The 15170-nt window shown below is 40.6% G+C and overlaps 1 protein-coding gene across 1 annotated transcript; it reads left to right on the top strand.

Annotated features, from left to right (window-relative positions):
- The first annotated feature begins 592 nt into the window (after window positions 1–592).
- PSMD6 (proteasome 26S subunit, non-ATPase 6) lies at window positions 593–13778 on the top strand. Its single transcript, XM_060766429.2, has 8 exons — window positions 593–851; window positions 7312–7517; window positions 9179–9324; window positions 10661–10880; window positions 10978–11086; window positions 11824–11992; window positions 12838–12915; window positions 13469–13778. Exons 1-8 carry the CDS (start codon window positions 707–709, stop codon window positions 13563–13565), a joined length of 1170 nt encoding a protein of 389 aa, XP_060622412.1. The 5' UTR covers window positions 593–706; the 3' UTR covers window positions 13566–13778.
- The last annotated feature ends 1392 nt before the right edge of the window (window positions 13779–15170 follow it).

Below are 15170 nucleotides of genomic sequence, written 5' to 3'. Positions count from 1 at the left end.
GCCTCCACGAGGACTACAGCGAGGAAGAGAGCGAGTCCTTTTGACAGAGGCCGGCCAATTGGACGTCCGCCATGATGTGGGCGGGGCCTACTGGACGTAAGACGTGGTGTGGGCGGGGCCTATCAAACCTAAGCCGCGTTCTGGGCGGGGCCTCTTTGACGTGAAGGCTGTGCGGGCGGTTCCTCTTGGGTGTACGCTGCGGTGTGGGCGGGGCTTATTGGCGCACGCAGCTATATGGGCGGAACGCATATGACGTAAGCGCTCTGCAGGAGGGATCTATTGGGCGTAAGCAGGGGCGGGGCCAATTGGTTGTACGCAACGATGTAGGCGGGGCCTATTGGGCGTAAGGAATGTGTGTGGTGGGGTCTAATGGACGTACGCAGCGATATGGGCGGAACATATTAGACGTAAGGGAAGGCGTATTGGACGTACGCAGCTTAATGGGCGGGGCCTATTATACGTAAGCGACCTTTTGGTTGCACGCTTCGGTGTGGGCGGGGCCTATAGGGTGTACGCAGCTGTGTGGGCGGGGCTTATTGGACGTAGCCAGCGTTACAGGCTATTGGGCGTAAGTAAGGGTGTGGGCGGGGCCTTTTCCCGGGGGCTTCTTTCCGTTTCCGGGTGAGTGCCTGAGTCACTGGCCGGCGCGGCGCCTTTTCCTTCTCCTTTCTCTCAGTCTCTTGCTCCGTCCCTCGCCGCCGCCGCGATGCCGCTGGAGAACCTGGAGGAGGAGGGCCTGCCCAAGAACCCGGACCTCCGCATCGCGCAGCTCCGCTTCCTCCTCAGCCTCCAGCCGCAGCGCCCGGACCCGGCCGCCCGGCAGGAGCTCATGGCCGCCATCAAAGAGCACGGTGAGACGTGGGCCCGCACTACAGAATTAACGCAACAGGACACCACTTGTAACTGCCGTGGCTCAGTGCTATGGCATCCTGGGAGACGTTGTTTGGTGAGGCGTCAGCACTCTTTGGTAGAGAAGGCCAAAGGCCTTGTCAAACTACAGCCCTCCCACACCGGGAAGGAGCCCCCGGTGGTGCAGTGGGTTAAACCCCTGTGCTGGCAGGACTGAAGACTGACAGGTCGCAGGTTCGAATCCGGGGAGAGGCGGATGAGCTCCCTCTATCAGCTCCAGCTCCTCATGCGGGGACATGAGAGAAGGCTCCCACAAGGATGGTAAAACATCAAATCATCCAGGCGTACCCTGGGCAACATCCTTGCAGACGGCCAATTCTCTCACACCAGAAGCAACTTGCAGTTTCTCAAGTCGCTCCTGACACTACCAAAAAAAAAAAAAAAAAAGCCCTCCCACACAGCCATATAACCCAGACTATCAAGGCAGAATATCCCACAATATCTGCTTTGAACTTGGTTATCTTTTATTACCATGAACATATTTGCTGCAAGTAGCTCTATGGAAAGCCAATTGAGATAAATATAAACACTATACAGAGCTTCAAGCCAGTCTCCCAAAACTGCAAATGTGCTGTATTTTACCATGAAAAACAATGTACCAATATTTACAATGGAAGACACAGTCGGATCAATCAGCTCAAACTTTGAAACAGAAATAGCAAAATGGAAAGCCAATTGAGATAAATATAAACATTATACAGAGGTTCAAGCCCATCTCCCAAAACTGCAAATCTGCTGCGTTTTACCTTGAAAAACTATGTACTGATATTTACAGTGGAAGACACTGCCAGAGCAATCAGCTCAAGCAATCAGCAATCAGTGAAACAGAAATAGCAAAGGGTCGTTGTAGGTTTTTTCGGGCTGTATGGCCATGGTCTAGAGCAGGGGTCCTCAAACCTTTTAAACAGAGGGCCAGGTAACAGTCCCTCAAACTTGTTGGAGGGCCGCATTATAATTTGAAAAAAGCATGAATAAATTCCTATGCACACTGCTTATATCTTATTTGTAGTGCAAAAAACAATAACAATCCAATAATTAAAATAAAGGACATTTTTAATAAATATAAACTTATTAGTATTTCAATGGGAAGTGTGTTTTTGAGATAGGATTGTTGTCATTGTTGTTGTGTGTTTTCAAGTCGTTTCAGACGTAGGTTGACCCTGAGTGAGGGCCGGGTAAATGACCTTGGAGGGCCGCATCCGGTCCCCGGGCCTTAGTTTGAGGACCCCTGGTCTAGAGGCAATGCTTCTAGACCATGGCCATACAGCCCGAAAAAACCTACAACAACCCAGTGATTCCGGCCATGAAAGCCTTCGATAATAGAAATAGCAAATATAATGAACAGTTTCAACCATATATGTTTTTGTTTGTACAGAGAATAAGTGTCCAGTATCAAATTAAGATTTACAGGAGATTGTTCCTTCATTTTTTTTCCTGTATTATACAGCAGTATAAAACCAGTGGCTGGAAGGTTGCACATGTAGTGATATTTTTAACATAATTGGAAAATGGTCTTCCAGCACAATACTGAATAAGTTAGTTGCTGTAAACGAAGACAAGATTGCATATTTATAATGTTGTAATGGGATCTAATAAACAAATAATGTACGATTTGTTAAACCTTTTTCATAATTGATATTTTGAACTATCACCCAAATTTCATTTGCTTTGAATAAAAATATGCAAACGTAAGCAACCGTTATATTATCTGAGTCGACATTGCTATATATTTGAGTTCAAAGCAGAGAATGTGGGATGTTATTCAGCTGTGCGGAAGGGGCCTTGGTCTCAACAACCTTCCAAAGAACATGAGCTTCCTGAAAGAGAAAAATAAAAGAGTGAAAGTATGGATTCGGGGTAACTTTATTACAAAATGTGTTTGGAAATAACTATTCTGGAGACTGATAATCATATTATTATTATTTTCTTAGAAATATATTGACTGACCTCTGAATGTCATAATTTGTGCTTTGAACTTTTTTCCACAGATTTCTCACTACATTCATATGTAGAACAAAAAGACATCTTTGCATGTTTTGTATCTCTTGTCATGTTAAAAGAACACTGAGGGCCCTTCCAGGCAGGCCCCATATCCCACGATCTGATCCCAGGTATTCTGCAATAAACTGGGTTATATGAATCTCCACTGCCAGGTAGTCTGGGATAAACAGAAAACCTGGGATCAGATGCTGGGATATAGGCCCTGAATGGAAGGGCCCTGAGAAGGATGGGGTATTTGGCATGAGAGTTACCTCCTTTTCTGTGCAAATGCACTCTCCTCCTTTATACTCTCACCACTATCAGTGGGCTTTCCCCATCTCCATTGTCACTAGCTCACCACCCTGTGCATTCGGATTTTAATTTTAAGAATGTATATGCCACTATATATTTATACACTGCATATGAGGTCCTTAGAATCATAAGAAATGCAAAAGATAACTCCTACTCGAATGCCCCCTTCTTGAAAACCAAATTGCTCCCTGTGGACTGTCTGCTCTGTGTGTGCTCGGAGACACAGGGCTGAAGGAACACCAATACTCAGGATAGGTAGGCTGTTAGGAATTGTGGGACTTGGAAGTTCAAAGCACCTGTAGGGCCAAAGTTTGCCCATGCCAGCTCTTAGCAGTGGCTGAACATACTTTTGGTTAAACCCAAGTAGAGGAGGCCTATTGAATCAGTTTGTTAAATGCTGAGGCAACTACCACAACTACTTCTATTTATTTACTTTTTGGGAAAGAAGTCTAAAGCCCTCTTAAAAAATATGCAAATATAGACATTCCAAAACTTTTCTGGTCCCAAGTATTTTAGATAAAGGATAATGTACTTATGTATTTAGTTACCATTAATCATATTATGAGCATAATTTGTACCATAACCAAATTATTGGTTTGTGTAATGAATGGTAGTAACATGACTAGGTCATACTAGGTTTTTTTTTGTAAGTCATCTTGAATTCCATTGTGAGAAAGATGGGATAATGTTGTTGTTGTTTTAGTTGATTTATGTTCACTTTCCCCCCGAGTAATCAGAGTCAAGGAGCCTTACAGTATGTTAAAACCATGCACATTTAAATTCTACAAAAACATAATAAAAAGTATAAATATAAAAATTCCTATCAAAGTAGAATAGGCAAAAGTTATTCCCAACCCTCTGCTTATACCAGAGATTGAAGCTGGGATCATATGTGAGTAAAGGACTGTTACTTAACTATGATTGCTTCCCTTGAATTTTAAGGTATTTTAATGAACTTTTCATTAAGCTCCTGGAATCTTGACTTAGTTTGGATAATGTAAATTTTAGATTAATTTAAAGTTTTACCTTTATTTTCATGACTGCCAAGTTGAGTGTGTGTTGCCCTCTTCCCTGAAAACTGATGTGATAAATGTGGAAGGGGGAGAAATAAACTTTTAAATAATTCTTATTAAAATCTTGTCAGTTAGATTAGTGATACTTCCATGTTTCAGATAGGTGGCCTGGGGCTGCCTTGTCTGTTAATTGCACAGGTAATATTTTAGCATATACTGATTTTGTTGAACCTATTTTTAGAAGTAAGAGTAATTGTTCTGTTTTTCTCCCTTTTGCTCTGTACCTCTTTTCTCAGTATTAAATTATGTGCTTGTCCCTCTTCTAAGATTACTGTTTATTGAATTTAGGAATATAGACTTCCACTTGATTGCTGATGTGTCGCCTGCGACACTTTGCAATATTCTATTTAGTGCCAAATAGACATTTGGGGCTTTGTAGGAAGAAGGAAAAGTTGTCTTCACAATCAAGGGCTTTTGTTAGGTCAGGGGTGTTTTCTTTTTAATTAAAACTCTGGGAGCCCCTAGTCAGAGCCTGGTGTAAAAGACATCACTTTGAATTAAAAATACTGATCTACTAGGGACTTATTTATGGTCCTAATATGATCAGTGCTCATAGTTCTTTCACATACATAATGTTTAGTTTTCAGAAGGTTTTTCATTTTAGCAGCATAGCTTGGGAGTAGAGTGGTATTGTTGGGCTGTTAAGGAAACCAGGAGGATCAGATCCTTGAATTCCAGCATAGTGTAGTGTTTTGAGAATTGGATTATGACTCTGGAGACCAGGATTCAAATTTGTGTTCAGTCATGAAACACATTGGGTGACCTTGAGCCAATTGCATACTCTCCACATTAGAGGAAGGCAAACATTTTCTGAAGAAATGTTTCCAAGAAAACACTATAGTAGATCTATCATAGGGTCTCCGTAGATCAAAAATGACTTGAAGGCCCCCAACAACAGCAAGAAATCCTTGCTAGTGTATCAGAGAGTACTTATTTCTGATAGATGAGTAGCTCTGCCCTCTGCCAACCTCTGTAGTAGGGTGAAAAGAAAAAGTCAAGTGAAGGAATGAGTATGTTATGAAATGTAGTATAGGAGATGGCCATGGAGGCAACTACGGTTGCTCCGAGTAGACACAAAGCAGATTGCACCATAAGTGAGAGTGATTAGACATTTGGAGTTTTGTAGGAAGTTTGGAAAGACTTCTCCATGATCACATAGTTTGTGGCAAATCATAGAATCATCGAGTTGGAAGAGACCACAGGTCCATTCAGTCCAAGAGTCACTTTTGTCTCTGCCCCAGAGTTTAACAATAAGTCACAAACACACCTAGCACTCTTCAGGGCTCACAGGAGAGATGGGTGTATAATGGGGGCATAGACCCAAATGGCAATGGATGAACTAATATGATGAGGTTAGGACTTCACTTTCTCTCAATGGCGCCATCTTAATATCCTTTGTTTTTATTATGCCTTTCTAATTTTTCACCAGTGGTGTACCTGACACACCAGATTAGTGCAGATTCTTAAATAGTAATATTGGTTATATGTTGCGTTAGCTGCCACACAGCCTGCACATTTATTGAACCACCATTGTACAAGCATTTGTGTACAGTTCCAACTAGTTTTTACATATCATTTCCCATTCAGTTTGGTAGCTGTGTAATTATTATTTCCTATATTTAATAATTGCCCATACTTTTTTTCTTTAGCTTGTGAACCTTCCTTGTTCTCTTTATTATGCCTTGGTCAGTTCTCCTGGTCATCACAGTCCCAGAGCAATTGCACTGTCATTATATGTGTGTGTGAGAATGAGTCATCTAACTCTCAGTACTTACAGTATCATTTCTGGAGAGTCTTTCATAATCTCTCCAGTAATAATAAGACACTAAGATCATTTCAGCAGTATTTACATTCAAGTTTATCCTCTCAACAAATCTCCCTGCATGGCTTGTATATTGGGAAGATAAGCTCCTCCATGTGAGACAAATAGATAAACGTGGTATTAGTGACATAGTGCTAAAATGAAAATAGTCTGAATAATGCTAAAATAAATGCAGTTTTACACCGTTTTAAGAGGCATGGCTTGGTGCTATGGAATCATGGGAATTGTTGTCTTTAAAGGTCTGTAGCCTTCTCTGCCAAAGAGTGCTGTTATCTCACCAAACTACAAGTTCCAGAATTCCACAACTTTGAGGCGTGGCAGTCAAAATGGTGTCGAACTGCATTAATTATACACCATAGATGCACCCTTAAAGTAAGAATCTTCTGAATGACTCATTAGGGCAATCTCCCTTCTTTATGCACCAAGATTGTATTAAATTGGGTGTTGAGCTCTGGGGGTGCTCAGAGATCCAGGAATCCCCACAGTCCATAGGTCAGGTACGTCTTCCTTGTGAAGATGAAATGCCACATTTAGAGTGGTTAACTATTCTGAAATCTTGAATTACCTTTTCTTTGGCAGGGTTTAATATTCTGCACTGTGTAATTTGTTTGATGGCCAATAGAACAACCTGAGCAATACATACTGCCCCTACTCTGAAGTCGACTATGTATTGTATGCTTTCCTTAACTGCTCATTAGTATCAGGCAAGAGGGCAAGAAAGATCTAATGTATCCTTTGCTGTTTTTCCCATATGACTGTCTTGAGGCTTTTTTGCTCCAAGAATCCAAGTCAGACACTGAGCAAATAGCTAATTTTATTTCAAAAAAATGTTACTTAGAATCATAGAATCAAAAAGTTGGAAGAGATCACAAGTCCAACTCCCTGCTATTTAGAAACACAGAATATGAGGTGGAAAACTCTTTAGATGCTAGAGTATACTGTACTGCTTACGACTGCAGGTCAGTATTTATTACATTTTTAAATGCCCCCTTCAGAATAAAACCACATTTTGGCTGGTCTTTATGAGAACCCTGTGAGATGGATTAGGTTGTGAAAAATTTAGACATTCCAGTTCATACAGTATATTTTGAAAATGAGCAAGGATTTGGTTTCGGGGAGGCCTAGTCTCCATTGAACATGTCTAACTATATCTTTGAAGTTGCAGTGTTTTGAGGACTCCGCATTTAACCAATACTGTGACAATTCTCTTCTCAGATATGGCCCCGTATTACGAATCCCTCTGCAAATCTCTCGACTGGCAGATAGATTCCGATCTCTTAAGCAAGATGAAGAAAGCAAATGAGGATGAGCTTAAGCGGCTTGATGACGAATTGGAAGATGCAGAGAAGAACTTGGGAGAAAGTGAAATTCGTGATGCCATGATGGCCAAAGCAGAGTACCTCTGTCGGATTGGGGACAAGGTAGGTGCCGGGCTCAGATTGCATAAAGCATTGAGTGATTGCACTGGATTATGTTCATGTGTTCCTCTAAGTAGCATCCTGAGACATGCTTGGCTGGGATGTTCTCTTTTGAGGTCTTTATGACTATCAGAGTAATTATCACGTGCATACTGAAGATAAGATGATAGGAGGCCTTGCTTCTGCACCAGTGAGTTGACTGTCTTTCAGACAGAAACTTGTGGCTATTTAGGGCCAAATTTTATTTGGCTTATACTTTCACTGTTCATCAGCTGCATACAATCAATTGGAATCTGGTTTCTGGAAATTTATGGCAATAAAAGATGTTATAATTTTTAAAGCCTTAGTAAATGGTAACAAGCAGCATATTAATCCTCACAGTCATCCATGAATTAGTAAACAGTAATGGTAACCTATCAAAAATATAATGGCAAACCTATTGTTGAGGGGTCCCAAATTCTAGTCTACAACAACAACAAAACTTTATATACCGCTCTTGCTCCCCGAGGGGACTCAAAGCAGTTTCCAAGTAACATCATTAATGCATACAAAGTAAACAACATAAACATAAAATTAAAAAGACAATATAAGCATAAAAAAGCACAATATCACATGTGTATTTAAAATAATTCTGCCTATTCAAGGCAATTTAAAAGGCCAGGCCGAGGCTAATGCATTTGTAGAGGGCCCGGGAAATTAGGTAGAGTCTATGGCTGTTTGTTTACGGGGCATAATAGGAGGAAGTAACCTGGGTAATTGGTAGAAAAAGATATGGCCATATTCAACAGTATCTGGCGCTGAGCTAGAACTAGTCATTCTCAAAGGCGTTTAAAGCACCAGGTCTTCAGGCTCTTATGAAAGAGCCTGAAGTTTAAAGCACCAGGTCTTCAGGCTCTTATGAAAGAAGGGGAGGGATGGGGCCTGTCTTATTTTTCTAAGAAGGGCATTCCGGGGGGGGGGGGGGGGGGCACCACTGAGACTCAGCCTGTGTAGACTCAGCCTTAGTCATAGCCTGAGAGTTGTTCCTTGCTTGTATGTGCCACTAACCTGTCATTCATCAAAACCTCTCCATATGTTTTCATGTTATATAATGTTGGACATTAGCATTTTTTTAGTGTGTCAGAGACTAGTAGCATATTTGTGTCTATTGGTATCACCTGATCCCATCTTTGCTGCATTTTTTTTAATAACGTGGTAGTCAGTAGCTCACAAATTGACACAGCACTTTGCATAGCACTAGAAAGTGAGGAATTGTCTCTTACTCCTCTGGGTTTTGGAAAAAAGTACCTGCTCCAGATATCAGTATTTTAGAGAAACAACCTGCCATGTAGGAAAAGTGTCTCTGCTCCAAAGCTCAGCTTGACATTGAAGATCTCTCCTGTATTCCCTGTATTTTGCACTGGTGAGAGGATCTGAGGGAATGCAGCCCTCACTCAGAAAATCAAGGGGATTAAAACCGGATTGAAAAACAGTAACATCTTTCAGATTCCAAAAGATGTTGTCACGACTGATTTACTGAGCAGTGGCCTCCTTTTCCATACACGCCCATTTTGCTCCATGGTAAAATGTGGTGCAGGATTGTGGATATTGCATGCGTGGGCAAAGTCTGTCTGTTACCAAGGCATTTCTGTAGAGTCTAACATTAGCAAATGTTACATTGGTAGGAAGCTGCTCTGACAGCCTTTCGGAAGACATATGACAAAACTGTGGCTTTGGGACATCGGCTGGATATTGTGTTCTATCTTCTCCGAATTGGCCTGTTTTATATGGACAATGACCTCATCACACGGAACACAGAAAAAGCCAAAAGGTATAATTTCTTTTTTCTTTAGAATAGAGTGGAAAGGTGTTCATTTTATGGGCCTAATCCAGGCTTCAGCGGTCTGGAAATACCTTTCCCACTCTCCAGACATGCCAAGCTCCTCTTTTCAGAGCTGGGCACATTCCTCTGAATATATTTCACTTCCATTTAGAAAACTGTTGGTGGGATGATCTTCCTCTAATGTCAGGTTGGCAATAGGATTTCCTTTATTCCCCCTTGGAACCAGTTAGACCAATGGGGTTTCTCTTTGCCCTGCTTTTGTTCCCTTGTTAGCTAGACAATGCTTTTGATAAGTATTGTTGCATTCTGTACTACTATTAATTGCATATGAAGTTAAATCATTAATTAGTGTGTAAAGAGATATTTGTAATCCCCCTTTCCTACAGTCTGCACAGATTTTAATTATGGGGTTATTGTGACATAAATTTGGCATAACCCAAATCTTCACTGACTTAGCTGACCAAAGCAAATATTTTCTAGATGTCATCCCCTAGAATGGCCTATTTACAGGTGTGACTTTTGTGGGATTCATTATTCATGTATTTGATTTAAATGCTCTCTCTAGAAATCTCTAGGTCTTCCAGTTTGACTTTGTGCTCTGGAAATTAATTATGGAGTCATGCCAGAGGGCCTATAGCAAGGACATCTCTAGGAATATATAGGTCCTTCAGTGCAATTTTGTGGTCTGTTTCCAGCAGAAATCGACTGTAAAGTTGTGATGGAGGACCTAGAAATTCCTAGAGAGATGTTCTCCCTCCCCAGTGGCATTAGATCAGCCCTCTCCCTCATAGCCTTCAGAGGGAAAGTAAAAATTTGGCTTTCGGAAAATAGTGCAGTGAAATAACAAATTTGGAATATATGCAATGACTATGGAATGGCGTGGACTACAATTATGGATGACATGATTCTAGTATTTAATGAAATGTTTTTAAATGCTTAGTATGTATTGCAGTAAATTTATTTTTATTTTATCTTAATATTTTTGGAATTGTATGCATTTTAAGGCATTGAATAATTACCTGTATGTAAGTCACCTTGAGTCCCCTTCGGGGTAGAGAAAGGCAGGGTATAAATAGGGCAAATAAATAAATAAAAATTCCCAACTGTTTTATTTTTCCATTTTAATGAGGGTCCTGTGTCTCTAACTTAGCGAATGTGGAGGGCTGATTATACATTATACTTTATTTGCCCAAATAGATTAGCTGAGTGGCCGTAGGGCATGGCTTTGTCTGCTTAACTAGCTTTCTCATCTCAGTACATATTTAAGTAGGCGTACACCTTGCTAACAACTGTAGAATGACAACATACCTATCTGTTTTAATAGTTTAATAGAGGAAGGAGGAGACTGGGACCGACGGAATCGCCTCAAGGTCTACCAGGGTCTTTACTGTGTGGCCATTCGAGACTTCAAGCAGGCAGCCGAGCTCTTCCTGGACACAGTTTCTACATTTACATCCTACGAATTGATGGATTACAAAACCTTTGTAACATACACAGTTTATGTCAGTATGATTGCATTAGACAGGCCTGACCTTAGGGAGAAGGTAAGCCAAGCAGCTGCTTTTGCAGAGGACCTGCAGAGCCTGTCTTCCCTTATTCCTCTTATGTCTGAGTTTTGGTTTTTTGCCTTACCTTCTGTAGGTAATCAAAGGGGCAGAGATCCTAGAAGTGTTGCACAGTTTACCCAAAGTGCGGCAGTATCTTTTTTCACTCTATGAATGCCGCTATTCAGTTTTCTTCCAGTCACTGGGTAAGGAATTTTTATTTCTGATCTGTATGACTTCCTAGATGGAAAGTGGTTGTCCCAGAGCTCAAGCACAGGTTGAATATCCCTTACCCAAAATGTTTAGGGCCAGGATTATTTTGATTTTTTTTGGGGGGGGGGGGTTGGAGTGCCTGTATTTGCATAACATACATAGCACAATTATCTTGGAAATAGGATCCCAAGTCGAAACAAGGCATTGTGTTTCATATGTATCTTATGCACATAGCCTAGAAGTATTCTTTTTCATATTTTAAGTAAATTGTGGTATCAAACAAAGTTTATATACATTGAACCATCAGGAAGCAACCATCCACATGGTTAATTTCAGATTTTGGAGTACTTTGGATTTTGAAATTTTGGACAAGGCATATTCAATTTGCACTATGCTGACTTTCCCAAACTTGGTGAACTATACAGGGGCAGGAGATCTCCCAGAAACAAGCAAAACAAGACATTTAATCCTCATATAGTAGCAGGTTGAACATGTGTGAAGTAAGACAGAGGGTACTTCCTAAGGATCCTCATACTGTATCAATACTGTTTATCTTTCTGCCAAAGCTGAGACATGCTTTCTACCATGTTAGCATTGTTGCATGTGTGCTGAATATTTGAACTTAGTTGGGGGCACTGCACACAAAGAAATTCATGCTGATGCTGGCAAGTACATAGAACAGAACAACATTTCTGTAAGGTTTTATCTTCTATATGTTTCTATATTTCAGCCACTGTAGAGCAAGAGATGAAGAAAGACTGGCTGTTTGCCCCTCACTATCGCTATTATGTTCGAGAAATGAGAATCCATGCCTACAGCCAACTCCTAGAATCCTATAGGTCACTTACACTTGGTTATATGGCAGATGCTTTCGGAGTCTGTGTAGAGTTTATAGATCAGTAAGTATTTTTAAAAAAATCCGTTTCTAAGATTTGAATAGCAATTTCACACCATCTTAGACAACAAGTAACGTAATATAGAAAAGGGAGAACCATTAGATTATAAAACTTAAAGACTAGGGCAAGAAACATTTAATGTTGCTGGAATTAGACAAAATGGTGGGAAGGTGGACGCTTCAGCTGAGGTTTCTGTACTGGCAAGAGGTTAGACTAGATTACGGCTTCTTAAACTTTTCCATTTGGGACCCTTTTGGCCCCAGAAGTTTACATGGCCCCAGGTATATAGCTGTTTTAAAACAGGTATAAAAATCAAACTTCTTCTGATAAAAAATCAGCATTTACAAGGCTCGCTAAACAAGCTGGTTTTCGTTTTTATGAAGTACAGCTTGAAGCATCTTTTGCAGTCCACTGTAAACACTGCACAACAGATTCATGTAAACATTGAGAACAGCCACTAGGTGACTTTCAGAAACTCCCAACATTGAGCTAAGGGGACCCCATTTGGGGCTGGGACCCAAACTTTTAAGAAGCAGTGGACTAAATTACTCTTAAGCCCTTCCAGTTCTGTGATTCTATTATATTATTAATTGTGACAGGGGAAGAGTCAACCAACCTCCTGCATCTGATCTCTGGCCTGTTATCTTTGATAATGACCATTGTCTGGAGACCAGATTCTTGTTCTGTGGTGAAGGCTCCTTCTTTGGAGGCTTTTAAACAGAGGCTGGATGGCCATCTGTCAGGGGTGCTTTGAATGTGATTTTCCTGCTTCTTGGCAGGGAGTTGGACTGGATGACTACGAGTGTAAGAAAAAGTTCTAACAATTTTTGTATTTTTCTTGAAAACAGGGAACTTTCAAGATTTATTGCTGCTGGGAGATTACACTGCAAAATAGACAAAGTCAATGAAATAGTAGAAACCAACAGGTACCAGTCATTTTTCTTACTACATTGGGGCAATATGTGGTAGAGTGATAATTACAATGAAATAAGTAGTGCTATATAGAGTTAAATGCTTGCCAAACCCAGTGTATCTTGTTGTGAACAGGTAGTAACACAGTTATTGGGCTGAAGACGTAAAGCTAATTAAGAGTAGCTGGTGATCTAAGTTCTGGTCCCTGAATGCCAGCTCTTCCTTCTCATTATGACTGCATGCATATAACATTTCAGCTTCATGTAACCTTCACATTATTTACTTCTCCCAAGACTTGGGGGGAATTTTCCGGGGTGTATCTATTAACTAGCCAAAACTTTGGCCTCACCAAAACAAGTGTATGATCTAAAACACAGGAATGCTATGTGCTAATTGCATATTAAAAGGAAGGATTCATATGGTGAACCAACTATCTGTGGCATAAAGCTGCCTGCCATTTCTCCTTGCTTACTATGGAGTACCTGATAACTTTCTAAGGGACACTTTTTGAAAGCCTCTGATGTAGAACAGTTTCCGACTAAATTCTCTCTTCTCTCCCCTCTGTAGGCCTGACAGCAAGAACTGGCAGTACCAAGAAACAATAAAAAAGGGAGATTTGCTGCTAAACAGAGTGCAGAAGCTTTCTAGAGTAATTAATATGTAACTTTTTTATAAAAAAGAAGAAGAAAGAGGAATGCATACAAGAACCACTTTGGAATAATTATTGTTATATAACCTGTTATGCTGTAGTTAAGGAAATGGCAGCCATGGTGTAGGTAGGAATTTTACAGGCTATTTCACTGTGTAAACAACAGAACTGTATAAATGTTCCGTTCATGTTTTCAGATCAACTTCATTTATTAAATGTATAATACAACTGACTGTTCTTCTCTTTGGGGGGAGAAGGTTGCATTTGTTTAATGAGCTATTTAAAGCTGAGGAGTTTCAGGGGTTTTTTTTTAATGTAAAGCTTTCTCATCAAAGAGTCAGTAGTGCTGTAAAGAGAAGATTTGTAAGCTTGATTTGAGGGCCTGATCACAAGTGTGAATAAGCATACCTAAGACTATCTCATAACAGAATGGGAATTAGGTGGCTCTTATACTGCAATTCCCAACAGCCCTAACAAACATTTCCAGTGGGGGAGAAACACTTGGCGGTGAAGTTCAACACATATTTTCTCCTACTCTACTTGCAGTTTCTCAAGTCGCTCCTGACACAACAAAAAAAAAAGGGTAACTTTTTGATGCTGTGAAGGCCATTTAATGCTGTGCATGACCAAGATTTCAGAATGAAACTTTTCAAAAAGAACTTACTATGGCAGCCAGTTCCTCTGGCCAATTAATAATATAATAGTAAATTACTGTATGTGCTCATGTATAACTTGATCTTATGTATTAGTTGAGGTCAATATTTTGAGCCAAAATCATGGATTTTGATATTAGCCAGGATAAATTGAGTCATTCCTCAGGAGGGGGAAGCACGAATGCCACTTCAGGAGTCATTGCCCTTTTCCATTTCCCCATCCAGGCATTCAAGAAGGCTAGAAGTGGGACCATGGCAGAAAAAGTTGAGGGGGTTGGTGCTTCTTTTGAGTTCTTCCAGGACAGACCGAGCCCTTGCCTTTTGCAACTCTACTCGGAAAGGGATTGTTCCTCTTTTGATAAGAGTTTAGGTACAGTACTTACTCTGATCTGTTGATCAGTCCACCCAAGTTTTTTGGGTTGATTTTTGACTAAAATTTCCAAACTTAACAATTGTATCGGATATGTTACTTTAAGATGCTGATGTGCAAACGCTTGTGAGCTTCTAGTTGAAGTCTTGAGGGTGACGGGTGAGGAGACTCTTTAGTAGTAACTAAAATGATGCCAAATGCTGAAGTGTGAAAACACTGGGAGTTAAGATTAGATGGCACAGAGCAGTTAAAGAAACGTGTGTAAGAAAAATGCAAAAGCAAAACTGCTATATGATGTGGAAACCAGAGTTCTTGAAGGCATACTTTTAGCGGGTAATCAGGAGATGGCAGGTGAGATGCAAAAAGGTCAAACAGTGCATCAATGAGGTTGGTATAGTTGGTATTGTACAGACACTACCTTTCTGGTTCAAAGCTGCTGCCATCTTAGCCATGACCTCTCATGTCTGCATGAAACATAAGGGAGGCATGTTGGCTTCTCATGCTTTCTAATGGAAACTTCGGTTATCTTGATTTTGAATGCATTGTATTAGATGCCTTGATCCTATACAGATAATACTTGATAGACCACATAAAATG

This window comes from Anolis sagrei, chromosome 2 (assembly GCF_037176765.1).
Source record: "Anolis sagrei isolate rAnoSag1 chromosome 2, rAnoSag1.mat, whole genome shotgun sequence".
NCBI lineage: Eukaryota > Metazoa > Chordata > Lepidosauria > Squamata > Dactyloidae > Anolis > Anolis sagrei.
The sequence above is the reverse complement of the archived record's forward strand: the minus strand, read 5'-3'. Positions and strand labels throughout refer to the sequence as shown.